The 24,922-nt window shown below is 68.5% G+C and overlaps 1 protein-coding gene across 2 annotated transcripts; it reads left to right on the top strand.

Annotated features, from left to right (window-relative positions):
* The first annotated feature begins 32 nt into the window (after nt 1-32).
* Nucleotides 33-23,454, top strand: CEP170B (centrosomal protein 170B). Of its 2 annotated transcripts, none has more exons than XM_040256812.1 (19): nt 33-88; nt 2,430-2,561; nt 9,312-9,401; nt 10,456-10,534; nt 11,283-11,341; nt 12,523-12,661; nt 13,227-13,331; nt 13,456-13,932; nt 14,166-14,884; nt 14,960-15,130; nt 15,576-15,666; nt 15,822-17,552; nt 18,693-18,936; nt 20,148-20,307; nt 20,570-20,674; nt 20,767-20,855; nt 21,189-21,282; nt 21,438-21,489; nt 21,646-23,454. In XM_040256812.1, exons 2-19 carry the CDS (start codon nt 2,445-2,447, stop codon nt 21,879-21,881), a joined length of 4,758 nt encoding a protein of 1,585 aa, XP_040112746.1. In that variant the 5' UTR covers nt 33-88; nt 2,430-2,444; the 3' UTR covers nt 21,882-23,454. The 2 variants fall into 2 exon arrangements, with proteins under 2 accessions (XP_040112746.1, XP_040112745.1); XM_040256811.1 differs by having other exon boundaries at nt 20,531-20,674.
* Nucleotides 23,455-24,922: the final 1,468 nt, after the last annotated feature.

Below are 24,922 nucleotides of genomic sequence, written 5' to 3'. Positions count from 1 at the left end.
CCTAGGCGGCGGCCCCGCCAGCGCTCGGCCGGCCGGGCGGGCGGGAGGGCCGGGGCCGAGCCGGGACGGAGCTGGGGCTGAACCGCAGGTAAGACGCGCCGATCTGCGCCCGCGGCGGCCGGGCCTCCCCGCGCGCGCACCTGCGCGCCTCCAGAGCCGCGTGGGCGGCGGGCAGGGGGCCGAGGTGAGGGGTCCAGTGGGCCGGACAAAGGCGCGAGGGTGGGGGCTGCCGACGCACCTGGCCGGGCCGGTCCCCGCCGCCGCGGAAGCGGCTCGGGTCTGCGCCGCGCCGGGAGGGGTCGCCGAGCGCGCGTCTGCGCGGCCTGGAGAGAGGGGTCCCCGCCCAGGCACCGGCTGGGCCCCGGCCGTCCGCGGCGGGCGCTGATTCAGAGCCGGCGCCGGCCCCCGCCCCCCCCCCCCCGCCCCCCCGACCCGGGCCCAGCGCTCCCGCCGGCCGCCTCCCGGCCTGGCCTCCTCTCCGCGGTCCCTCCCTCCGTCTTCCTCCTCCTCCTCTCTCTCTCCTCATTTCCCTTCCCCGCCGCCGCCGCCGCCGCCTCTCCGCCGTCCCTGCCTCCTCTCCTGGCCCGGCCCCGGCCTCGGTTCCGTCTGCCCCTTCCAGCCGCCCGCCGCCGCCGCCGCCGCCGCTCCCAGCCCTTCCCAGCCCCTGCTCCGGGCGACTCCTCCTCCCCGCACCCCTGGGCGGGTGGCCCTTCTGGCTGGGGCGGCCGAGGGGACAAGCTTGGGGTGTTTATTATTCTCCCTCCTAGCAACGATGGCCAGCCCAGCTCCGAACCGGCCGCAGGCTGCTGGGGAGCGTCCACCGCTCCAGGCCTGGGCCTTTTTGGGATGGGCTGGCAGTGGCAGGGGCGGCCTGGCTCGGCCACAGCCGCATCACCGGGCTCTGGGGCTTTGGCCTCCCTTTGCCAGCAGAGGCTGTGGCCTTCTCTGGGTGGGGTCTCCGTTCCCAACTGCTGATGGGGACCTAGTAGCAGGTGACGGCAGAGGGCGGGAGCTGGGCGGGGTGGGGGCTGGGAAGCACCGACATGGGGCGGGCATGCCCCTGGAGAGAACCCGGAGAGAGCCCTCCCAGGGCTGCAGAGGCTTGGAGGTCCCCACCCCCTCGGCCTCCAGCGTCGACCCCTCTGGCTGGACCTTGAGGAAGGGCAGGGGTCCCAGGATGAGGCCGCTCTGGCCGGCTGGGGCCGTCTTCTGGGTGGATTTTGTGTGTCTTCCCATGTGCTTGCCCGAGATTGCACGGGGTGTGGGGTATGCCATGGACTACACGCTCACTTGGACCTTCACCGATGGGTGGGGCCTGGTGTTGAGACCCGGTTCTTAGCCTCAGGCAGAGCTCCGGGTTGTGGGCGTTGCAGGGAGGAGGCCTGGGGGTGCTCCCCCAGGGTGCCAGCACCTTCCTCTCTCTTCCTGGTTAGTGTCTCACCTCTCACTTAGTCCCTGCTGCACACAGTGAGTCAGGGCAGGGACCTGGGACCTCCAGGGCTGGCCTCGCAGGTGTGCGACATGTGCTCAGGCCCTGAGCTGGTGTGGCTGTCTGCTCTTCCTGCCCTGAGCTCCTCCGGGACTTTGGCACAGGCCTGCTGCGTTTCATCCTGGACTTAGCGCCCAGGGTGACAGCAAGGCCTGGGCCCTCCAGGGCGTCTGCTCTGCTCTGGGGCCAGCCACTGGACTCCCAGGCACGCATGACCCAGCACCTGGGCCTTGGCCTGTCCCTCCGCCTGGAGCCCAGCCCCAGGGGCTTGCGTGCCCACTTCCCCACCCCCGGCCTTGGATGGGCCTCCCCCCCCAGCGCTGCCAGTGCCCTTGTTTCTCTGTATCGATGGGACCTTTGCACAGGCTGCTCCCCTCCTTGGCGCCTGCCGACCGGCTGGAAGGAAGCCCCACGACGTGGGGACAGTGTGCGGCTCCCAGAGCCCGGGATGGCGCCTGTGTGTGTGCACGCCCGCTCCAGGAGCATGGCTCGGGAGCTTGTGGGCGGTGCTCCGAGTGTGTTTGGAAGCTGTGTGCATGCGTGTGTGGCATGAATGTGTCTGTGAACTTGTGCTGGTGGTGATACGTCTCTGGGCAACAGGCAGGGGTCCCCCCCCGCCCCCCTGACCACATCTGCCCCCAGGACCTCGGGCACCACAACACCACCTCCCTCCTGGGCTCTGGCACCCAGATAGAGAAGAGGGTACACATGGGCCCAGAGCATAAGGGGGTACCATAGCCTGGGAGGGGGTCCGTGGAGGACAGGCATGGTCCGGGAGGGGCTGGCCTGGAGCCCAGCCTTTCTGAAAGAAGCCGTAGCGGTGGCACCGTGAAGGTGCTTGAGGCCCAGTAGGGCAGGCTCTGTGCGGGCCTTCAGGGTGCCCAGGGGCCAGGGGCTAGGCAGGGGGGCCCCCCTCTCTGATGACTCCTCCCACCCCCAGGGCCGGACGGGCCTCATGAGCGCCAAGATGAGCGTCACGTCGTGGTTCCTGGTGAGCAGCAGCGGCACCCGTCACCGGCTCCCGCGAGAGCTCATCTTCGTGGGGCGAGACGAGTGTGAGCTCATGCTGCAGGTGAGTGTGGGCACCCGCGCTGGCTGGGGCGGGGGCGTGCCCGGGGAGGAGGCCTGGGCCTCCGCATAGGCTCTGCACCCACAGTGGGCCCATGGGTCTTGGGTGGGCTCAAGGGCGAGGGGCCTGGGCCTCTTCTGATGGGAGGTCCTGATGCCGTCGGACTCTGAAGGCATCAAGCCTGCCTTTGGAAGGTGCCTGAGAGCGGATCTGAGCACATCCTCGTTGGCCAGGGGCCCCAGCTGGGCTGGGAATCGGGCTACAGGGCCAGCTCTGACTAGGGGAAGCCCAGTGCCCCCGGGGGGAGGTAGCTGGAGAGGCTGGCAGGGCACTAAGTGCCAGGATGCCAGGCACTCGGCAATCAGGAATTTCTGTCTGGCCCTAGTTTGCGTTGCACTGACCTTGGCTCCCGAGTCTGGCTCCTAGGATCAGGGAGGGCGGGGCGGGGGGCCGGAGACCTGATCCTGTAGGGTCCACAGGGTTCCCCCATCCTAATGGTTGTCATCGAGCCGGGCTCCCTGCAACCCTGAGCCCTCCCCGGCATGGGGCCTGGGCCCCTGTCCCCAGGGCCGCCAAGCTCCACAGGTCCCACCATGGGACTCTCAGGAGGTGTCCTCAGTGGGCTGCACTGCCTGGTCAAACCAGGGGCCCACTCAGGGCCAGGTGAGACCCGTGTGCTGCCTCTGCACTCCCTGGGATTCGTCAGGCTTTGGGCCGCAGCCGAGGATCCCAGCCAAGTGCGTGTCCACTTGGGCAGCAAGTGCAAGGCCTGTGCGCGTCCAGACACCCTGGCTTCTCCAACGATTTGCCCACCTCCAGACCCAGCAGGACCCTGACTTGCTGCCTTGGCTTGTTTGGTCTTTTCAGTATCTCTGGTCTAGAGTAGCCTCTCCCTTTTTCTCTTCGCATCTTGCCTTTGGAAGTTGCCTTTGGAAGTTGCCTTTGGAAGGCTCTATGCAGGCCTGGGCAGGTGTCTTCTGTAAAGGGCTGGGGACAAGGCTGAGGCCTTGCGGGTCACACGCCCCCGTCACAGCCTCTCGCCTTCGCTGTTGTCATGAAGCACTGTGCTCCGTCCAGTGGGCGCCACTCAGACTTTGTGGATGTTGAAATGTCACTTTCATATTCTCTTCACCTGTCCTGGAAGAGTCTTTTTGTTTTGACCGTGGGAAATGGAAAGACTGTTTCTCAGGCCCACGTGAAACAAGCAGAGGCTGTAGAATGTGCCTCTGGGGCGGCTGGGGGCTCCCTGGTGGGGCCATGTGACAAGACCCCCGTTGTCTGTCAGTTGGTGAGCGATCTGAAGGGGTCGCTGCCTTTGGCCCTGATCCCTGGCAGGGGGTTGTGTGTTCCCTGCTGTGACCGAGTGTGTGGCCCCCCAGGGTGGCCAGAAGGGCCTCTGGTAGGGGGCCCTGCAGGGGCCTGGGGGTGCTGGGGCCGGTGTGCTTGTTCCTCCCCCTGCCCGGCCCTGTCCCCACACCAGGCCCTCACTCTGCCTGCTTCTTTTCCCCAGCATTGGAGGAGACGCTCCTGGTGCCGTAGGGGGCAGGGTACTCAGAGCGAGTCTGGGGTCTGACTCCCTAGTTTCTGGGTCAGTTGGTGGTGGAGCCCTGAGCAGGGTGGAGGGCCAGGCCAGCTTCATGCTGGGCCAGCTCCTGGCCCGGGGGCACCCTCGTTTCTGCCCTTGGCTGTGCTGGGCGCTGTGGCCGTGCGTCCATCACACAAGGAAACTGAGGCTCCAGGTGGTCGTGCAGCTCGAGAGTGAAGTGGGAACACCGCCCGCTCCACCCACTGGCCCCTTGCTCAGGACGCCCCACGCCCTTGTCTCCTGGGCTGTGCTGTTGTGCCGGCCCCCTTCACCCGAAAGCCCGGAGCCCCTGCTAGGGAGTCCCTCACTGCCACACCCCTGCCTGACCTCAGTCCCCCACCCCCCGCTGCCCAGCTCGAGTGCCCACCCCGATGGGATTCCCTTCGGCTTCTCCCCGGGGGCAGCTCCAGGCGCCCCGGCCTCCTGGCTCCTGCCTGGCCTGGGCTCTGGGCGCACGATGCCTCTCCCTGGAGGCCCTGTCCACACCCACAGCCTCGGCCCCCGTCTCCGCTCACGTGACGCACACGGTGACTCGCTACCCTGTCCCCAGGCCCCTGTGTGCCCAGCTCTGGGCATCTCAGCGGCAGCCCCGGCCTGCTGCTGCTGAACAGACCCCTCGTCCTCCGACCCGCCCGGTGTCCAGGGCAAACCCCAGCCTTCCCTCTCCCCGCCTTGCGCCCCAGGCGTCCCTGAGTGCATCTCCCGCCCCCGACCCCCGACCCCCGGCCCCGCGGGGCCCCGCCTGCTCCCGCTGCCCCAGGTCTCTGCACCCCCGGGCCTGTCCCAGTCCCTCCTCTCAGCCGCCCTCTCCCAGCCCATCCTCACCTCTTCCAGCTGCGTGTTCCTGGGGCGCCCAGGCCTGCCCTCTGCGTCCATTCCTACATTTGTGATGCTCACTGACCCCACGTTGGAGCCTGGGGTCCCCATGGCAGGGCTGGGCTGGCCACAGACACGTGGGAGGAGCCAGATGACCCCCCAGGAGACAGACAGAAGGGGGCACTGGGGTTGGGACAGGGGTTGTGACATGCTGAGAGCCGAGGAGGAGGAGCCTGGGGGTGCTGCTGGAGATAGGGGGCTCCTCTTGGGGGACGGAGGAGGCTGTGCGATGAGGGGAAGGCTGGGGAGCAGGGGGCTGCCCCGAGGCTGTGCTGCCATCCAGGCAGGGGCCTCGGAGTGGGGGCCCAGGCGGGGAGGCTGTGTCCCAGGGCTGGCGCTGCCTGCCTGGCCTCGGTGCCCCCCGACTCTTCAACCGGCCCCCCCCACGCACCTTAGGGCATGGCTCCCGGGCCGAGCCTGGCTCCCCCCGGGCCTGAGCAGGGATGAGAGTGGGGACCCGGGCCCAGGCCCCCTGCTGTGGCCCTGCACCTGTGGCCCAGGCGCTGGTGCAGGGCGTGTGTCATTACGTGTGTACACGCGTGTACACATGCACAGACGTGTAGGTGCACCCACGCCTGTGTGCATGCACACGTGCATGTTGGGCGTGCCTGTGTGTGCGAGAGTGCCTGTGTGTGTCTGTGGTGAAAGGTCCTCTCCGCTTCCCCGTTCACCCTTTGGGAGGGCGTCAGCCGGGCTCCATCCGCTCCCGTCCTTACCCAGAGGCCCGGCCAGGGAGCCCCCGCACACCCACCCTACACAGGCAGGCCGTGGGCCCTGTGGCCCAGCTGGGTGGTGCTGGGTGTGAGCAGCACCGAGGCCAGGCAGGCAGCGCCACCCCCGGGACACAGCTCTGGGCAGGAGGGTGTGCCCAGAGCCCAGGGTTTTGGCCACTGCTGGATTCCGGGCAGGGCTTCCACCCATGGAGGGCGTCAGGCCTGAATTTTGGAAGCCCGTCTTTACTCCGTTTTAAAGGGAGTACAGTTAGGTCCTTTCCCAAAGGTCCGTGTGTCTGGAACTTCTCTCGTCTATTTCACAGGTCTGTGACCCACCCGCTCCACTTGCCACACCCCCTGCTTTGGGTCCTCTTAAGTCTGAAGGCCCAGGCTCCCTCCTCACCTCCTGGGTGGGCCTCCAGCCTCTGAGTTGGCCTTGGTGGGGTGGGGTTGCCTCTGGCCTGGGGCTTCAGCCCAGAGGGAGAGGGGTTCTGGATGTGGGGCCCCTCCCTGCCTGGGCCCAGGGGGTCCTGGAGGTCCCTGCATCTGGGGAGGGGCTGTGGCTGGGGCTGTGCCTGGAGTGGAGGGGGCCTGGGAACTGGAAGGGGCAGCAAATGAGGGGGGCTCTGGGTGCAAATGAGGGGGGCTGTGCCAAATCCCGGGAGCCAGGAGGTGGGCAGGGCGGGCCATCTTGCCGGGAGAAGGAAGGTAGACCGAGGGAGGGGTGGTCCTGGGCAGAGGACCCAGGCCCAGAGCGGGCAGGGCACCTCCAGAGCCTGTACAGCAGTCTGGCCAGCAGGCTGGTGGGGGCACAGTGGAGAGGGGAATGTTCAGGGAGGGGTACAGCTTCCTGGGAGCCCTGGAAAGTTCGACGGAAGAGTCAAGGTAAGGCCACGTGGGGGGCTGTGGGGATGGACGGGGGTGGGCTGACTGGGGTGCTGACTAGGAAGGCAGGGGCCTGGGGGCATGGCCGGAGCAGCTGGGGGCCTTGGTTGGCGGCCCTCCCGAGGGAGGCTGAAGGGCCAGGTGGGCGAGGAGGAGAAATTGGGTTTGACCAGGCTGGGCTTGACCCACCCGGAAGGCAGCCGGGGGAGGGTCCAGGAGGTGGGGGTCTGAGGCTCAGAGAAGGAGGAGAGGTGTTCAGGTCAGAAAGGCGGGTCTAGAAGCCCCTCTAGGGGCCACACCTCGGCAAAGGTGGCAGCCGAGCCTGAGGGGCAGAGTGCGCTCCTGCTGCCCACCCCTTGGGCCTCAGGCCAGGCGCAGCGCCCTGGTCCCATCACGCCCCAGCGTGCAGCCTCCAGCAGCCTCTCCCCAGGCCCACGGTGCTGGGAGGCCTGACGCCCGGCCAGCTGGAGGGCACAGTCCAGCCCCAGTGGCATCCAGGTGTTGGGCAGCTGGCTGGACATGGAGAGGGCATGGGAGGAATGAGCCCCGGTCCTCCCGGCTGCCCTCTGGACTCCAAGGAGTGCCCGACCCATGGGGCCTCCCATGGGGGCAGTGACCTGCCTGGGAGAGGTCAGGCGAGCCTGAGCGCACTGCCAGGGAACCAGGGAAGCTGCTGGTTCTTGTCTAGGCCACTTGGAGGAGGGGGCGGGGTCCCTCATGCGCCCGCCCCGGCCCCGACCCCTGCCCCCCGCCCACACCAGGCCAGGCCATGGCAGGGCCTACCTCGGGGTCCAGCGGGGAGTCCAGTGAGGAGCTGGTGCCTGTGTCTGGGCACAGGCTGTGGCCAGGCTGGCCAGGAGCTGTCTAGCTGCGGGTGCCAACTTTGGCTGAGACAGTTAGGGCCAGGGCAGAGACCAGGCCTGGGGTGCGGGGCAGTAGGTCTCCAGGTCAGACTTGGCTCACCTGAGACTCGTTACTTGGGGAGCCAGAGCCTCCTGCCCCAGCGCCTTCCATGTGAGCCCGGGGAAGCTCGGTGGTCCTCCCTGGGAAGCCCCCAGGTTGGGGCTGGGCTGCTGCGGCAGGTGGCTCTGTGTCAGGGAGGCCCTGGCTGGCCCCGTGGACTCTGCACCGCCCTTGAAACCCCTGCACCCCTACTCCCTCCAGGGGCCCAAGGGTCTGTGGCAGGATGAGGTGGGGGCCCAGCAACCTACTCGGGGGCTGCCACATAGCAGTGTTGCCATGCCCCAACCGGCCAGTGCCGGCCTCGGCGTCCAGGACAGGCCCAGGGCTGTGGCCCCCGCGAGCCTGCCCGCTGCAGTCTCCTTTCCAGGTCCTGCCTTGGTGCCTCTGCCAAGCTGCGTGACCTTGGGTGCAGGCAGGGCTGGGCCAGAGCCCACGTCCGCCTCTCCCTCGTGTGCTCTCAGGGAGGGAGGAGGCCCAGCCCTGGGAGCTCCCGTCCTGGGGGCGGGTGCTGGAGCGTCTCCTGGAAACTGGTCGTTTCTGGATGATGCTGGAGGGGCTGGGTGGGCAGAGCCTCAGAGAAGTGGCTCCCAGTGGTGGTCGCTGGCGGGGGAGGGCTCTGGGCCCTTACCTGTGTGAGCTGAGAAGCCCGGGGGTGGCGACGTGGAGGCTCAGGTGCTGGGCCACCCTCCCCAGGGCCTGGGTGGCAGGGAGCATGTGGGCACCGTGGGCCCTACGGGTGTGCTCTGGACATGGGGTGTCTCGTGGGCACTCCTGGAGGGCTGAGCGGCAGCGCCCCTTGGTGGCTGGTCCTGCCGGTCTCACTTGGGGCTGGACCTTGGCCAGGGCTCACCCAGTGCAAGGCGGGACGCAGCCGCCCTGGACCCGAGGGGCCTCTGGCACTGAGGTGTGGCCGCGGGGCGGGCGGCGACGCTGTGCTGAGACCCCCAGCCCCTTGGCCGGGCAGGGCGGCCTGTGCGGGCGCTTCCTGATGGAGCAGAACGTGACCCCGTGACCTCGTCCCTGCCTCTGTTGCCCGGAGTGGAGGGACTGCAGCTTGACTGTGTGAGGGAGCTGGGCGGGACCCTGGTGAGCTGGTGGCCAGGGCGGAGGCACTGTGTACACCCCTGTGGCACCTGGGTGGCCGGATGCACACTCAGGGCGTGCGAGCCTGGTGCACGCCAGCAGCAGTGCGTGTGCACGAGTGTGCAAGTCCACCACTCTGAGAGGTGTGCGCAGTGGGACTGGCTGGGTGGGGTGGGGGCTCCCCGCCCCCCCCAGCCGTCCCTTTCATCCTCCCTTTGGGCTCCAGTCCTCCCCCGGCCCCTGTCCCCTTGGGAGTGAACCGCCTGTCCCCGAGCATCTGAGGGTGTACAGCCCTTCCCACGCTCCCCCGGGAGCAGTGGTGGGGAGGGCAGTGGGTGCTGGACAGCTGGTGCCCGCTGGTCACAGAGGGAGGGCCCAGAGTGGCAGGCTAGGGCGGGAGGAACCCGAGGCTCCTTGGTGCTGGGCGGGCTGGGTGGGTCCGGCCCGCATGGGCTTTCTGGGGGGGCGCACACTGAGGTGTGGAGACAGGACTGAGACACATGTGCTGCGAGGCCCGCGGCCTGGGCGGGGTGGGGCCTGGGCGGGGTGGGGCCTGGGTGGGGTGGGTGGATGCGGGGCCACCTGTGGGGTCCCTTCCCCTGGGTCCCCTTCCCGGGAGGCCACCTGAGGGCCTCCGTGTCTCTCCAGTCCCGCAGCGTGGACAAGCAGCATGCTGTCATTAACTACGACCAGGACAGGGATGAGCACTGGGTGAAGGACCTGGGCAGCCTCAATGGGGTGAGTGCGGGGCTTCTGTGCTGGTCACGCCCCTTCCCACAGGCCCCACTCGCCCCTGGCCTCGCCCCTCACCTTGGCCCCGCCTGTCGCCTTGGCCCAGCGCCCTGCCCCGCTATCGTCCTCCAGGACCTCCTGCTCTGGTGGCCTCCTTGGGAAGGCTCCCTCTGGGCAGGGCCCCTAGGAGGAGGGGCTGCCTTCTGGGAGGAGGGGAGTCAGGCCCTCAGGAGGGCAGGGGAGGTTTGGGGATCTCCTGCAGGCTGGAAAATGGGCTCCTAAGATGGATGGATGCTGGGTGTTCCGTCCTACGGGCATATGTGAGCTCTTTTGCGAGTTGGGAGTGGCAGGTTCAGAGAGGTGACCAACAGGAAGTTCCTGGCTGCAGGAGCAAGTGAGTGGGTGGGCAGAGACTGGTAGGGAGGACAGGAGGGGCCCTCCGCAGGGTTCGGCATCTGTCTGGGCGTCTTGTTCCTTCTGTGTTTGGTTCCCTGCCCTGGAGGCTGTTTCAGTAAGAAAGCAAACCACCAGCCTCCCTCCAGCCAAGGAGGACCCTGCCCCCGCCCCCCCACCCTGTTCTGGGGGTCCCGCAGCACGCTTAGGCCCACCCTGACTCCACCAGTTGCTGCGTGCCCCCAGCTGGGGGTTTCAGTCACTGCTGGAGTCTGTCCCCGAGACCCCTTCTCCCTTGGCCCCCCGGTCAGATGAACCATCCCTGCCCAAAGCGGGCTGCACAACCTGGCCAGCCTTGCCCAGGACCCCCCTGCAGGTCTGGGGACTGCCACCCAAGGGCCTTGGGCGCTGGGGCTGGCAGGGCCCCTGTGTGTCCATTTCACAAGGGTGTCACGGCTCTGTGCTCGAGGGCTGTGCCAGGGTCCCTGGGTGCTGGGTGGGCCCCACGCCTTGGCCTCCCCTCCAGCCATCTGTCCTGTGGTCCCTTTGGGGTGTGACGCTGGTGTGCCCGTGCTGGAGGTCAGTGCCCGGCCCCGAGCAGCACAGGAGAGCTGGATGGTTCACGGCCCCACGTGCCCTGGCTCAGCACCCTGTTGCCTCCCCACAGACGTTCGTGAATGACGTGCGCATCCCAGACCAGAGATACGTCACGCTGAAGCTCAATGATGTCATCCGGTTTGGCTACGATATCCTTCCGGGTCCTCACCTTCCTCCCCGCCCCCTCCATCCCCACGGCCACGGGTGCCCTGTCACTCACCCTCCTCGCTGCCCCCCACTGCCCCCACGGCCACCGTCACCCTGTTATCCTGGAAGCAGGTGGGGGCCCCTTGGTCCCAGACAGGGCCCAGAGGGTTAGAGGCAGCAGGATGAACCTGGGTGGGGCTCCGGCCTGGCCGTGGGCACCTCCTTCCACTCGCCAGCCCACCAGTGTGCGCCCACACAGGCCTAAAGAATGAGCTTTCCTGGGACCCAGGGTCCGGTGTTGCTGGGGGACCCCAGGAGTGACTTCTGTGCTCCAAATGTGGGGGGTGGGGCGACCCTTACACGTGGCAGGAGTGCAGCCCGTCCCCTGCCCCCCCAATCCTTGGTGCCCCTACTGAGCCCTCCGAACCTGTGGTCTGGGATGGGAGCCGGAGTGGGAGGCCTGTGGCCTGCCCTCCGGGGCCCCCTGGGGTCCTGGGCTATGCGTGGGGAGGAGGGGGGTTCCCTGCAGCCCTCGGGCACGTGGGTGCTATGACCCAGGCCAGCACAACCCGCAGGCGGCCCCTGCAGTGTGGACACGTGCCCGGGACAGGATGGGTGTTCGGGGGCGAGCCTGCCGGCCTCCACCCTCATGCCCTCGTGCCCTCCTCGTCTGCCGCGCTGGCAGCGGAGGGTGCCGTCCGCGGGCCTGGCCCGCCCTCGCTGCCACCCGTGCTCCTTAACGCACTGCACATCCCAACATGTACGTGCTGGAGCGCGTGCAGCACCGTGTCCCGGAGGAGGCGCTAAGGGTCAGTGCTGCGCGGCCGGGCCCGCCCCCAGCCCCCCTTCCCGCTGCTCATCCCCCAGGCCTCTTGGCTGCCCAGCCCGGCTGCGGTGCTGTGAGTCAGCCTGGTCTGGCCTGCTCCACCGGATGGCCTGGTCTGGCCGGCGGGTAGATAGCCACCCCCCCTGGGTGACGCAGCCACAGAGGAGGGCGTGGCTGGAGCCTGAGAGGAGATTTCTGGGCCCAGCCGGAGAGGGGGTCGGGAAGAGCCCCCACCCTCCTGGCATCTGGGGCACCAGGAGGACCCTCCTCCTGGGTGGGGGCAGGCAGGGAAGGGTAGCCAGGGGCCGGCAGGGGGCAGCCTTGGGGAAGGTCCTGGGTGGGGGTGCCCTCAGGCACAGTTCCGTCGGCTGGGGCTGGGGTATGGGGGTCACAGCAGATGGAGCCCCCCCTTTCCCCTTGCTCAGCTGTGCGGGTGTCCAGGAGCGGACTCGGGACCCTGTGCACAGCCCCACCCAGGAGCCCCAAGACAGGAGTGGGGGGAGGCTCACGCCCATTTTCCAAAGGAACCGTGGGCAGTGCAGGGAGAGTGGGTGGCCTGCCCAGAGGCCCATGACGAGTGAGGGGCAGGGGGCCCAGTGAGCCCGGCTCCGACCACCACGGAGCTCAGCTGGGGGTTGGGGGACCAGGCACGCAGGCACAACACACACGCGCACACACACGCACACACGCACACACGCATCCACACACACGGCCAGTGAGGGGCAGGGGCCCCAGTGAGCCTGGCACGTGTGTACACACGCACACACACGCCCACACCCACACGCACAGGCACCAGCAGGCACTGCTCTCCACCTCCCATGGCTCTTGGGGGTTGACCCCACCCGTCTCTCAAGGGGCCTGTGGGTGGTGGTCCCCCTCTGACGGCTGCTGCCCACTCCCTCCCGGAAGCTTGTGGACCCCCAGCGTCGAGCTATGCGGCCCGGGCAGGTCTTAGGTTGCCTGCCCGTTGCGGGGTGGTGAGGGAGACCTCTGTGGGGCCGGGCGAGGCGGGGCTGTCCTGGGAGGGGGTGCCTGGAAGTGGGTGGCCTAGGGGGCGGGGCTGACCTGGGGGGTGGGGTGGGGTGGGGTGGTGGCCTGGGGGCGGGGCTGTCCTCGGGGGCGGGGCGGAGTGGGCCCGCCCCTCACCCCAGCTGCTTCCCACAGCACGAGAAGTACACCAGCCAGCTGCAGGTGAGCGTCAAGACCCCCGCGCCCAAGAGGGCTGAGGCTGTGCCCGAACAGGTGCCCTACTGCGAGGCCTCGACCCCCAGGCCAGAGCGGGGGGACCGGAGACCAGGACCAGGTAGGACAGCGGTGCTGCGGGGCGGGGGCGGGGCAGGGCGCAGCCCCCGGGCCCTGAACCCTCACCAGGAGCTGGCCTTTGACCCCCACCCCTGACGACCCCGCCCGTGTGTGCCTGCCTTCCTGCGCCCCCATAGGCATGCCTGTCCACTCACCCCTGTCAACACTTGCTCTGCCCGCCGTGTGCCCCTGCACCCCTGTGGTCCAGTCAGACTGCAGGGGCCCTCAGATCCCGGCTCACTCATTTGTGGCCAGAACCAGAGCAGGGCCTGGGAGAGAGGCCAGCCCTGGGCAGGCCTGATGGATGGCCCATCAGGCAGAGGGCCGGGGCTGGGGACAGGCCTCCCGGAACAGCTGCTCTGCAGATGGGCTCTCACCGCCACCGCGGGTGCAGAAACAGGGCTCAGAATGGTTCGTGGCTGGCGAGGGTCTGGGCGACTGCAGGTCTGAGCTGGGAGGCAATGCCAGGGTCCCCCGCAGACCCCAGCATCTTCCCCAGCTGCAGGTCTTCCCTCCTGTGGGCGATGGGGCCATGTGACCCAGGGTCAAACTCTCTCCCTCTGCAGAGGCAGCCACCTACCGTACCCCCCTGTATGGGCAGCCCTCCTGGTGGGGTGAAGATGATGGGGGCAGCCTGCCTGAGGACCGGCGCCAGGACGAGCCCTGCCCGGGTGAGCCCTGGGGGGCGACCTGGGCCCAGGGTGCTTTCTCGGCTGTGGGGGAGGGCCAGTGCGGGGGGGTGGCAGAGCTGACGGTGCCGCCTGTGGTCCTGAGCCCGTGTCCCTCCTGCCCCAGAGCGGCCCAAGGACCTGGCTCAGCAGGACGGCGATCTCATGGGGACACCGGCCGGCTTCCGGGCCCCCTCGGAGCCTCAGATTTACTCCTTCCGGCGGGAGCCCAGCTACTTCGAGATTCCCACCAAGGAGGCGCCCCCTCCGCGGCCTCCAGAGGTGCCGGTGCATGAGGAGCCCACCAGGGATGCGGAGCCTAGCGGGGGCGGGACGGCGCCGGTGCAGAGCCACGCCTGCTTTACCATCGAGTTTGACGACTGCAGCCCCGGCAAGCTGAAGATCAAGGACCACGTCACCAAGTTCCTGCGCCAGCGGCGGCCCCCAGGCAAGGAGGCCACGCCTGTGGAGGTGGTCTCCGCCGAGACCAAGGTGGCCGACTGGCTGGTGCAGAATGACCCGAGTCTGCTGCCCCGGGCCGGCCCCGGTGACGACCGGCACAGCACGAAGAGTGACCTGCCCGTGCACACGCGCACCCTGAAGGGTGAGCGCCCGGCCACCTGCCCTGGCCACCGGGCCTCGTCCCCCCCGATGCGTCTGCCTGTCCTGGGAGCTGCCCGCCCGTGCGGGGCTGTCCTGCGTGTTCTTGCTGCCCCTCTGGACTGTGTGTACGGGGCTCCCCGGGGTGGGTAGGGGGGCGCCGTGTTCCTCCTCTGGGACCACAGGGGTCCTGTGTGCCTTTCCCTCCATCCCACCTGTTGGGTCCCCCCTCCACAGGTCACAAGCATGAGGATGGCACCCAGAGTGACTCGGAGGACCCCCTGGCCAAGGTGGCTGGGGCCACCGGGGTCCCAGCGGAGGCCAGTGGGGAGCAGGTGCGGCTGCAGAGGCAGATCAAGCGGGACCCCCAGGAGCTGCTGCACAACCAGCAGGCCTTCGTCATTGAGTTCTTTGATGAGGACACACCCCGAAAGAAGCGGTCCCAGTCCTTCACGCACACGCCCCCCGGGGACCCCCGGCTCGACCGACGCCGCGGCCCCGGGCCAGCCGACAGGGACCGCCCGGCTGTCCCCGCCCCGGCCCGTGGGAGCGGCAGCAGTTCAGGGCCGCAGCGGGCCGGCTCGCTCAAGCGGGAGAAGACGGAGGAGCGGCTGGGCAGCCCCTCACCAGCCACCCGGGCCCCCGCCCGCCCCTTTGGCAGTGTGGGGCGTCGCTCCCGCTTGGCCCAGGACTTCACGGCCCAGTGTCTGCGGGACAGCTCCCCGGCAGCCCGGCCGGGCCCCGAGAAAGTGCCCCCCACACTGCCCGCCCCCCTGACACCCCGTGGGGCCAGCCCCGCAGCCCCCTCACCTCCACCGCCCCCGCCCGCCGACCCCCAGGTGACGAAGGCCCGCAAGCAGGAGGAGGACGACAGCCTCAGCGACGCGGGGACCTATACCATCGAGACGGAAGCACAGGACCAGGAGGTGGAGGAGGCCCGCAAGATGATTGACCAGGTACCGTGCGGGGAACGGGGCTGGGTGGGCCCGGCCCGGGCACAGGCTCTGACCACGGCCCGCCGGTCCTGGCAGGTCTTTGGCGTCCTGGAGTCCCCTGAACTCTCCCGAGCGTCCTCGGCTGCCTTCCGCCCAGTCATCAGAGGGGACAGAGAGGAGCTTGGAGACGAGGTGGCCCAGCGAATGGCCCTGCTGCAGGAGTTTGCCTCCCGGCCCACGGGCGTGACCCCCCAGGTGGAGCTGCAGGTGTGGGGCCGAGCCCAGACGCTGCCCGGGGAGGATCTGGCCGAGGTCCCGGGCACTGGGCCCCTGGTCCTGGTCCTGCCCAAGCCGCGGGCTCCAGGCTCCAGTGCCCACCAGGGCTGAGAGGTCCAGGCCTGGGGCCCTGAGTCAGGTTGGGTGCCTGGGTGCATGTGTCCCGGGGGAGGGCTTGGCTGAGTCTAAGGGACACAGCAGAGCCTGCCTGCTGACCTCTGGGCCACTGGGCCAGGCTGAGATGTGGGCGGTCGGGTCAGGGTCCTGAGAGGAGCACAGGGGGCTCCCGGCTGCTTCTCTGGGGGGACGGGGGGCAGGCACGGGGACGGTGTGGGGCCCGGGCGTCAGGCTGGGAGGCTTCACCCTTCAGCGCCTCGACCTCCCCATGTTGCTCCAGCCTCTCCCCGCCTCACGCCCCTCTGCCTTCCCCTCCTAGGGCCTCCCGGTACCAGGCTCCCCCGGGGGTCAGAAGTGGGTGTCCCGCTGGGCCAGCCTGGCCGACAGCTACTCAGACCCAGGCCTGTCAGGTAAGTGGCTCCAGCATTGCAGCGGCAAGAGGGTGGCCTCAGGCCACCGACTGGACGGGTATGGCGCGCGTTGCCGCTGGAGGAGGGCTAGCTCCCTGTGTGCTCGGGGGGCCTGTGGGCAGCATCCGCTCCAGCTGGCCCCCTTGTCTCCACAGAGGACAGCCCCGGGCGCAGAGCCTCGGAGCTGGAGGGGATCCCGCCCGTGCGGCCACGGCGGCTGCTCCCGCAGCTGCCTAGTGACAGAGCGGACAGCCCCGCTGGCCCCGAGGTGGCCAGGAGGAGTGGTCCCGGGCCCCCGGAGGTGGGCGGCGAACAGGCCGGACTCCTCTTGGGCCAGGAGGACCTGGAGCCTGACAGCCTCAGTGACGCCAGCGGCTCAGACAGCGGGCGGGGCCCCGAGCCGGGCGGGGGCTCCCAGGAGGAAAGACGCAGGAGCCCCCAGGGAGGGCCGGCGTGGACAAGGGGCCGGCGCTCGCCGAGGGGCCCTGGGGAGCCAGCCCCCACCTCTTTCTTCATCAGCGACCCGAGTGCAGAGGCGGCCCTCCCCAGGAAGGCCTCTGTGGGTCCGGGGCAGGTGGAGGGCCCGGGGCGGGCCCAGCCCAGTGCCCCCGCCCGTGACGGCTCGTACGTCAGCACCAGCGGAAGGATGGCCATCCAGCTGCAGGCAACAGGGAAGCCCCCAGAGCCCGAGGGCCCCGCCCCAGCACCCGCCAAGGAGGCCTTGGCGTTCGTCCGGCAGGAAAGCTTCACCAAGGAGCCGGCCAGCGGCCCCGCGGCGCCTGGCCAGCGGCCCCAGATCCCCAGCCACCCCCTCCTGCAGGACCTGGCTGCAGCCCGGGCCGCACGTGTGGACCTTCACTCTCAGGACACCCACCTGATCTTAAAGGAGACTGAGACAGCACTGGCTGCCTTGGAGGCCCGACTGCTCTCCAAGTCCCTGGAGGAGCCGGAGGGGGAGGTGGGCAGCGCCCCCGGGCCGCCGGAGGACTCCCTGTCCGGGGACTCTGACGTGGACACAGCCAGCACTGTCAGCCTGCTCAGTGGCAAGAACGGGCCCAGCCCAACCGGCTCCCAGCCCACGGGGCTGCAGCGGGAGAAGCCGCCATCCCCGCCAGCGGCCCAGGACCTGGGGGGCGTCAGCCTGAGCAGCGCCCGCGAGCGGCTCTCGGAGAAGCAGCGTCGCCCTCTGGGACCAGTGGACACGGGCCCCGGAGAGCTGGCAAGACGCCTGGCCGCACGGCGTGGCCACGGCCCCCGGGGGTCCCCAGACTGGCCCGCCGAGGACCACAGCTCCAGCCTCGCACACCCGCCCAGTGCTGACACAGTCACCTCTGACCACGAAACCCCTGGGGCCACGGGGGCAGCTCGGCCTGGGACGCGCCGGAAACCTATGGCCCCACCGCCGCCGACCACCACTGCCCGGGAGGAGCAAGGCCGAGGTTCGGCCGGCATCCAGAAGGCGCAGCAGACACTGACCCGCTCCAACAGCCTGTCCACCCCGCGGGCCACACGGGCTTCCCGGCTGAGGCGGGCCCGGCTGGGGGATGCCTCGGACACGGAGGCGGCAGACGGTGAACGGGGTCCCCTGGCCACCCCGGAGCCCACAGGGCGGCCGGCAGCCGAGCAGACCAAGAAGCTGTCCCGCCTGGACATCCTGGCCATGCCCCGGAAGCGGGCCGGCTCCTTCACGGGGCCCAGTGACTCAGAGGCGGCCCCCGCCCGCGCCGGCTTCTCGGGCCGCAGTGTCGAGCTGTACTGCCCCGGACGTAAGCCCACCGTGATGGCCGAGGCTCGGCCCGCTGCCAGGAAGGCTGCCAACACTGCTGCGGTCCCCCGCCAGCCCTTCAGCAGGGCCCGCCCAGGAAGCGCCCGATACTCGTCACCCAGTGAGTGCCAGGAGTGGGCGGGTGGTCCCGGGCTCGGCCGGCGCGGGAGGTGTGTCTGCAGCTTCCTGTGCAGCAGCCTGGCCACAGGCGTCAGGCCCAGTGCGGCCCTGGAGGAGCCCCCTTCCCATCAGCAGTTGTGTGGGCCTCCAGCTGGGTGTGCAGGGCGATGGGCCTCCCACCGCCCCGGCCGTCCTGAGCACGCAGGAAGCCCTGGCCGTCTCCTGAGTGGAGGGGCCTGCAGGTGGAGGGCCGGGTCCACCCACTCCCTCCTGGGGTGCGGACCCCATGGCTGCAGTGGGGAGGGCTGGCCGCCGTGGCCCCGGAGCTGGCCTCCTGCCAGCATGGACCCCCGCCTGCAGGGGCTGACCGTCCTGAGTGAGCTGGTGAGAGGCGTCGGGTCTGCTGTTCCTTCACTGCCCAGCCTTGGCCCCGCCAGTACCCGCCTGCCAACTTAGAGCCCCTCCTGCCTGCGGGTCTGCTGGGGGCCGAGGCGGCGGTGGCTGGCTGGGGATGAAGGGTGAGGGACCGGGTGGGACCAGGATGGCTGCGGGCTGGGGGCCACACCTGCTTGGCCCCCGCCCTCCTGGTTCTGTGCTTGCATGCGGCTGCCTCGGGGGCTCAGCGCCGGGGCTGGCCAAGGATGGGGGGCTACGATGGACGGATGGGCTGGCGGGTGTAAGAGGGGCTGCGGCAGCTGAGCTTGGGACCCGACCAGAGGCTGTGTGAGGCCACCCGCGCGGTCCAGCCCAGGGCCACGGCTTATCTACGTGGAGAGGTTTACCCTCACCTAGGGGGTCTGTGGGCACCGCTTCTCTGCTGCCAAGGGCACTGGTTCCCATCCGGTGGGCACAGACCCACCCCCAGACAGAATACGACCTGTGCCCACTGCCGACCAGCCGCCACCCTGGGCTGCTTTGCGAGGGCCCTTGGATGCACCCGGCTGCCCGTCCAGGCGTGTGCCTCTGAGCCGGCGGGGCTCTGCTGGCGCTTCAGCCGAAGGGCTTCTGGGTGCAGGGGCGCCAGCTGCAGCTTGGCTCACCCTGCCACTCCGGGCCCTTGCCCGGAGGCCTGGGGGCAGCCGTGGGTGCTGAACGCTGCGCTGTTCTGTTCTTGCTTCTGGAACCAACTCACTCGCCCGAGACGCGCGTCGCCGGCAGCAGGGCTCCGACTGCACGTCCACGTCCGAGGAGGAGTGTGGCTCCCACCACGGCTCCCCCAAGCACACGCGCTCCCATGCCTCGACAGCCACGCAGACCCCACGGGCTGGCGGCTCCGGCCGGGCGCGACCGAGGGCCCCTGGCCTCCGGGACACGGACGACGAGAGTGAAGAGCCTGATCCCTACGGTTTCATTGTGCAGACGGCCGAGATTGCAGAGATTGCCAGGTGAGGGGTGCCTCTCCTTGGGACTGACTGGGGGTTCAGAAATGCCAGTCAGGTGGGTGGGCAGCTGGGAGTCAGGTGGGTGGATGGTGGGTAGATGGGTGATGGATGTTTGGAAGGATGGATAGATTATAAAGCGTTGGGTAGGTCGTTGGATGATGGATGGTTAGATGGATGAATGGATGGTGGATGGGTGGACAAATAAATTGATGGAGGGTGGACAGTTGTGGGGATGGCTGGAGGGATGGGTGGGAGGCGGGTGGTTGGATAGATGGTGGGTGGTGGGTGGTTGGATGGATGGGTGCAGATCTGCCCATAAGGGTGTGGGGAGGAACCCTGGGCACAAGGAGGGTCTTCACAAACTTTCTGTTGAGGATGAGCCCCTCCGTGCCGTCGTCCAGCGGAGGGTGCCTCCCAGTCAGGTGCTGAGAGGACCAGAGAGACAGAGTGGCCTTTGACCCGGCGGCAGCCAGTGCTGTGCCGGCCACTGCGAGTGGACGGATCTGGAGGTCTGCTGGGGGCGCCCTGGGCAGAGCCCGTCCTCAGTGGGTGGACCTGGCGTCTGGGGTGACCTTGACGTTGGGGGGCTGTGGGGGCCAGAGGCCAGAGCCCCTCCGCTGGGAGAGACGGGAACGATGGTGGACGGCGGCTTGGCCTGGGGCTTGAGCAGCACCAGGCGCAGGGCCCAGGGCGGAGGGCAGAGGTGCGGCTCCAGCCTGGGGTCTTCGCAGGCAGCCAGGGGCAGGGAGCTGGTCCCCAGCGGGCCCCCAGCCTTTTCCTCCTCGGGGCAGAGGGGACGAGGGGTCTTGGCTGGTGCCAGGGGCTGTGACTTGGCCCGCTGTCTTGTGGGGAGGTTCCTGGCCTCTCTGGGCCGGCCTGACCCTGACCCTTGTTGGTGACCCCACCTCTGTGTCCCTTGGAGCAGGGCCCGTGTGGTCCCGTTTGGCCACAGGAGAGAGGGACGTGGCCGGGGCCTGAAGGTGTCTCTGCCCACCTCTCCCCGAGGCGCCCAGCTGGACCCTGTCCCTCTGCTAGTGCCGGAGGCTCTGTGCCCCGCCCCTCACCCGGCGGCCACCTCCTGGTGGGGCCTCCTGCCCCCGCCTGGGGGACTGAGTCTCCCCCCGGCCCCCTGGCTCCTGTCCCCAGGGGCGCCCCCCACGGGGCCGGACTTGGAGGAGCCCACGGGGACCCGCCTTCCCTCCCGCCGGCTGCAGGCTGAGCCAGACACTGGTGAAGGACGTGGCCACCCTGGCCCGTGAGATCCACGACGTGGCTGGCGATGGTGACTCTCCAGGCTCCCCGGGGCCCGCCCGCAGCCCCTCCCTCAACAACGTGCCCAGCACCCCTGCCTCCACCATCTCTGCCCGCGAGGAGGTGAGCCTGGCCCTTGGCGGCCCCTTCCATGCCCCTTGTAGGCAGGGTTTAGGGGTTGTGGCTGGGAGCCCTCAACAGGGACCCTCACCGCCCTGGGATGGTCAGGTCCAGAACCGGCCTTCCTGGGGGAGGGGAGGCAGGGACCCTGAGCAAGCGGCGCCATGGTCTGTTCTGCCCGCGGCGCGGTGGGCATGGGCCACTCCGCTGCTCCCCTCCTCTGCAGCTGGTGCAACGTATCCCTGAGGCCAGCCTCAACTTCCAGAAGGTGCCGCCTGGCTCCCTGGGCCCTCGGGACCTGGACCAGAACATGAACGACCGCTGCGAGGATGCCCTGGCCAACAAGATTCGGCCCCGGAACCGCGAGGAGGCAGGAGCCCCACACCCAGGGAGCCCCCTCGGGGTGTGGGGGGCGGGGCCCCCGGGGGAACAGGTGCCGTGCTGACGCCCGGGTCCTCACAGGTGATCTTCGATAACCTCATGCTGAACCCGGTGTCCCAGCTGTCCCAGGCCATCCGCGAGAACACGGAGCACCTCGCTGAGAAGATGAAGTGAGTCATCCCACGGTCCCACCCTCCCCAGGAGAGGGGCCAGGGAGCCACCGCTGCTTGGTGGACGCCCGGCCTGGGCCCCGGACACGGGTATAGACACGCGCCTGTGAGCCACGACTGAGCTGGGTCTGCAGACACAGGCCCCCAAGTGGCGCAGAGAGAGGACGCTGCTGCCACCAGCCCGGGTCCTGCTCCGGGCCTCAGTTTCCCCTCGTGCCGGGTGGAGGATGGCGTGGGCCTCCCTGTGGCTGGTGGGGTGCCCTGGGAGGGCCTGTGCGGGCCCCTGTGGTCACCATCCTCTGCTTGCTCCCGCCCCCACCACTCCGGGGACAGGATCCTCTTCCAGAATTCAGGGCGAGCGTGGGAGGACTTGGAGGCCAGGATCAATGCCGAGAACGAGGTGCCCATCCTGAAGACGTCCAACAAGGTGAGGGCCCCCCCGGCCCCTAGCCCGCTTGGCTCCAGGGAGACCAGGGGACGTCACCGAAGCCCGGGACCCCAGCTCCTCCCCAGCCCCTGTCCCTGGGGAAGGGTGAGGCTGGGCAGGCCCGCTCCACCTCCTCTTTGCTCTCCCGCTTCTAGGAGATCAGTTCCATCCTCAAGGAGCTGAGGCGAGTGCAGAAGCAGCTGGAAGGTGGGTGAAGCCCCGACCTGGGGGGGTGGGAGGGCTGCCAGGGGCCTTGGTGGGGCCTGACCCACACCCATGGCTAACTGGCTGGAAGGAGCCCTAGAGGGTGGGCCCGGTGGCAGGGCAGGGCCTCCGAGCAGCCTGACGCGCCACCCCCCCCAGTTATCAATGCCATCGTGGACCCCAGCGGAAACCTGGACCTGCTGACCGGGAGCCGCGGCCCTGTGGGCTCGGCCCAGCTCGGGAGAGCCCGGCCCGCCACCCCGGGGCTGTGCTCGCCCTCCTCGGCCCTGCCGCCCCGGAGCTTCCCACAGCGGACGAGCTGCGGGACCCCCGGCCTCCCCGACACCCCCTTCCGCCCTGACTTCCTCCCGGACGCCGAGAGGTTCCTGATCTAGGCGGCGGGACCTCCCCTCCACTCCACCCACTGCTGTGGCCTCCTCCGGCTCAGACAGGTCACCACGAAGACCCCTACACGTGCCATAACCCCGTGGGTGGGTGCCCAGGCCCCCTCTGCAGCTCCCCCCGCCCCCCTGCCCACCCTGCTGGCCTCCTGGTCCAGCCCCTGCTGCGGCCGCCGCCAAGGGCCAGCGTCCTGCTGCGTTTCAGTGCCCCCTCCATCCCCGTCGTTGTGTCTTTAGCTTCAAGGAAGGAGTCATTGTGCCATCGCAGCCACGCCTCCCCGGCCTGGAAGGGCCCCGTCCCCCTCGTGGGCTGGGGGACGCCCGTTTCCTGCCGGGCCCTCCGTGCTGGCTGGGACCAGCTGGGGGAGGAGGGGCTGGGCAGTGCGGGCTCTCAGTGCCAAACACAGGGCTGGGGGCAGGTGTGCCCCGTGATGCCCTGGCTCTCGAGGTGGGCGAGTGCGGGCTGGGCTGGGCAGACGCCAGTGGCCCAGGCAGGGGTGCAGCCCACGGGGACATCTGGGGCAGGGACCCCGCTGCTGCGAGCCTTTGGTGCCAACACAACTGCCAGACTCAGTATGTGGGCCAGGCGGCCACGCACAGACACGTACACGCCAGGAGCACGTCCACGCTCACGGCAGGCCCAGGCTCGCCCAGGGAGGGCGGCCGGCCCTGCCCCGGGCTCCCGGGGTTCAGGCGGACCACCCGGTGAGGCGAACAGTTGACCAAAGTGGCCAGAACCCCGGGCTTCCAGAAGCTCCCTGGACTGCACGCCCTCCCCCATCCTCTCGACGCTGTGGGCATTAACTGGGTGCCCCTCAGGCCTCCGTGCACTGCGGGGTGGGGGGTGGGGGGGTGGGTGGATGGGGGCAGCCCCCCAGGAACCGTTCATTTCTCAGGATCCTCTCAGCTGGGAACGAGCCAGGCAGCAGAGCGCGGCCCCTCCTTCCTGGGGGGCTGGTGTGTCTGGAGCCTCTAAGCCAAAGAGCCCGTTGGCTGTGGCGGGTGGGCGTGTGGCTGCCCCGCAGGACCATCCTGGAGTGGGAGTGCGCCCGCCCCGCCTGGCGTCTGCACTAATGTCGATGGCGAGCAGGGGTGGGGGTGCTGGGGACCCCAGGCCAGTGCGTGCAGGTCTGGGCCGCCGGGGGCAATGTGTGTCTGTGTTTCCGTCTCGCTGCCTTGGCGCCCAGTGCCCAGGCCCTGTGCCCCCTCCCCGACGTGCACCTGTGTGGGTGCAGTGGGGCCCCGCCGTGAGCCCGCTGTGTCCGCACGGAGGAGGCGCTAGTCCTGGTGCCCCACCCCCCGCATGCCCACACGGCTGTCCCCCCGGAAGCGGGCAGTGGCCGCCCACCCCCCGCCCCCCGTGCTGACCACAGTGTCTCTCTTCACGGTCCACGCTCCTCTGCCCGCCCGCCTTCCCCCTGGGATCGGTAACTTATTTGCCTGGCTTCTTGGAGGCGCCTCTGTGCGTTTGTCCTCAGGTGGTCTTATGGATGTCTTTCAGAAAATGGTTATTTTATATGGTTTGCCATGGAACATGTTCTAATAAACCATTCTGTCGTGTGGCCGCGGCTGGTGTCCGGCACCGTGGCCTCGTTTCTCCAGCGGTGGTGTTTGGGGAGGGAGGGGCCCCCCTGCAGCCCGGGAGGTTCATGCCAGGGTCCCCCTTTCTGGTCTGCTGCTGTCGGTGCTGCTGCGCCGCGTCAGTCGTGTCCGACTCTGCGAGACCCCCCCAAGGCTCCCCCGTCCCTGGGATTCTCCAGGCAAGAACACTGGAGTGGGCTGCCATTCCCTTCTCCAATGCATGCTAAGTCACTTCAGTCGTGTCCAACTCGGTGCGACCCTATGGACAGCAGCCCTCCAGGCTCCTCTGTCCACAGGATTCTCCAGGCAAGAACACGAGTGGGTGCCTTTTCCTTCCCTCTTCATGGTCTGGAAAATCTGTTTTGACGCGCAAGTCAGGCGCCCTGCAGTGCAGGCACGCTGCCACCAGAGGGCGACCTAGGCGAGAAAGCAAAGCTGGGGGTGTCTGAGGTTTGCTTTGGAGAAAACGCTATTCAAGCCGTTCATGACGCAGCCTCCAAGGGCGCCTTCCACACGGGCGCTGCCTGTAGACAGAGCCCAGGAGGGACGCAGGCTCTGGGCGCTGGGCGTCCGCTGCTCCCAGTCCGCCCCCCTTTTATGGCTCAGGCGGCTGTCTGACCCTACTTGCTGACCCTCCCGCCCAGGAGTGATATGTGCCTACCTACAGGGAGGACACACAGGCAAAAGGGCTAAGGTGACCACAGCAAGCATCCTCGAGGTCGCTCGGGGCAGTGGTCAGCCTCCAGGAGGCACTTTGACCTCAGCAGGTCCCCAACCTGCTCCGTCTCCGCGCCGGCTCCATCCCCGCAAGGCAGCCCAGTCGGCTCTTGGTCTTGCAGCCCCTGTGCCCTTATTGGCACATGGGCCTCTGGTGTGTGTCCACTCCAAGATTTCCTTGTTTGTGTCTGTGGCCACTTTCCAGAAGACCTCCATTTTGTTTGTTTTCAATGGCGTTTTCCTCTGACGAGGTCCCTCCATTACTTAGATTTAGGGTCAGGGGTAAAAATGGTTCTCTGCCTCTTCCTTTCCTTGTGCTGTAAGGGTCTCCGTAGGCAGCTACTGTCTTCTGGCACTTAGGAAATATCCTTCCACCGTCTTCTGGGCTTCGTTGCTTCTGTGCAGGAATCAAGCATCCCTTTCGCTCCTTTGTGGTGGCGTCTTTCTTCCTATTTCAGGTTTCCCATTGGTCACTCATTTTCCAGCGGTTTGACTGCAGTGTGCTCAGGAGTTGATTGTACTTATCTGTGCCGGGAGTTGTGAAGCTTCTGAGAGTGTCTCAGCTTGTTTGTCTTCCATCACTTTCGGGAAGGCCTCGTCCCTTCTTCAGAGCTTGGTCTGCCCCGTTTCCAGTCTTCCTCCTTGGTCTGTGAATCCGTAAGACCTTTACACCGTGTTCTGTGTCTCTCATGCGCTTTTGTATATTTCTTGTGCGTTTTCTCTCTGCGCTTCAGCCT

The sequence above is a fragment of the Oryx dammah genome, unplaced genomic scaffold, assembly GCF_014754425.2.
Source record: "Oryx dammah isolate SB20612 unplaced genomic scaffold, SCBI_Odam_1.1 HiC_scaffold_16, whole genome shotgun sequence".
NCBI lineage: Eukaryota > Metazoa > Chordata > Mammalia > Artiodactyla > Bovidae > Oryx > Oryx dammah.
Note: the sequence above shows the minus strand (reverse complement) of the source record. Positions and strands in the feature narration are given on the sequence as shown.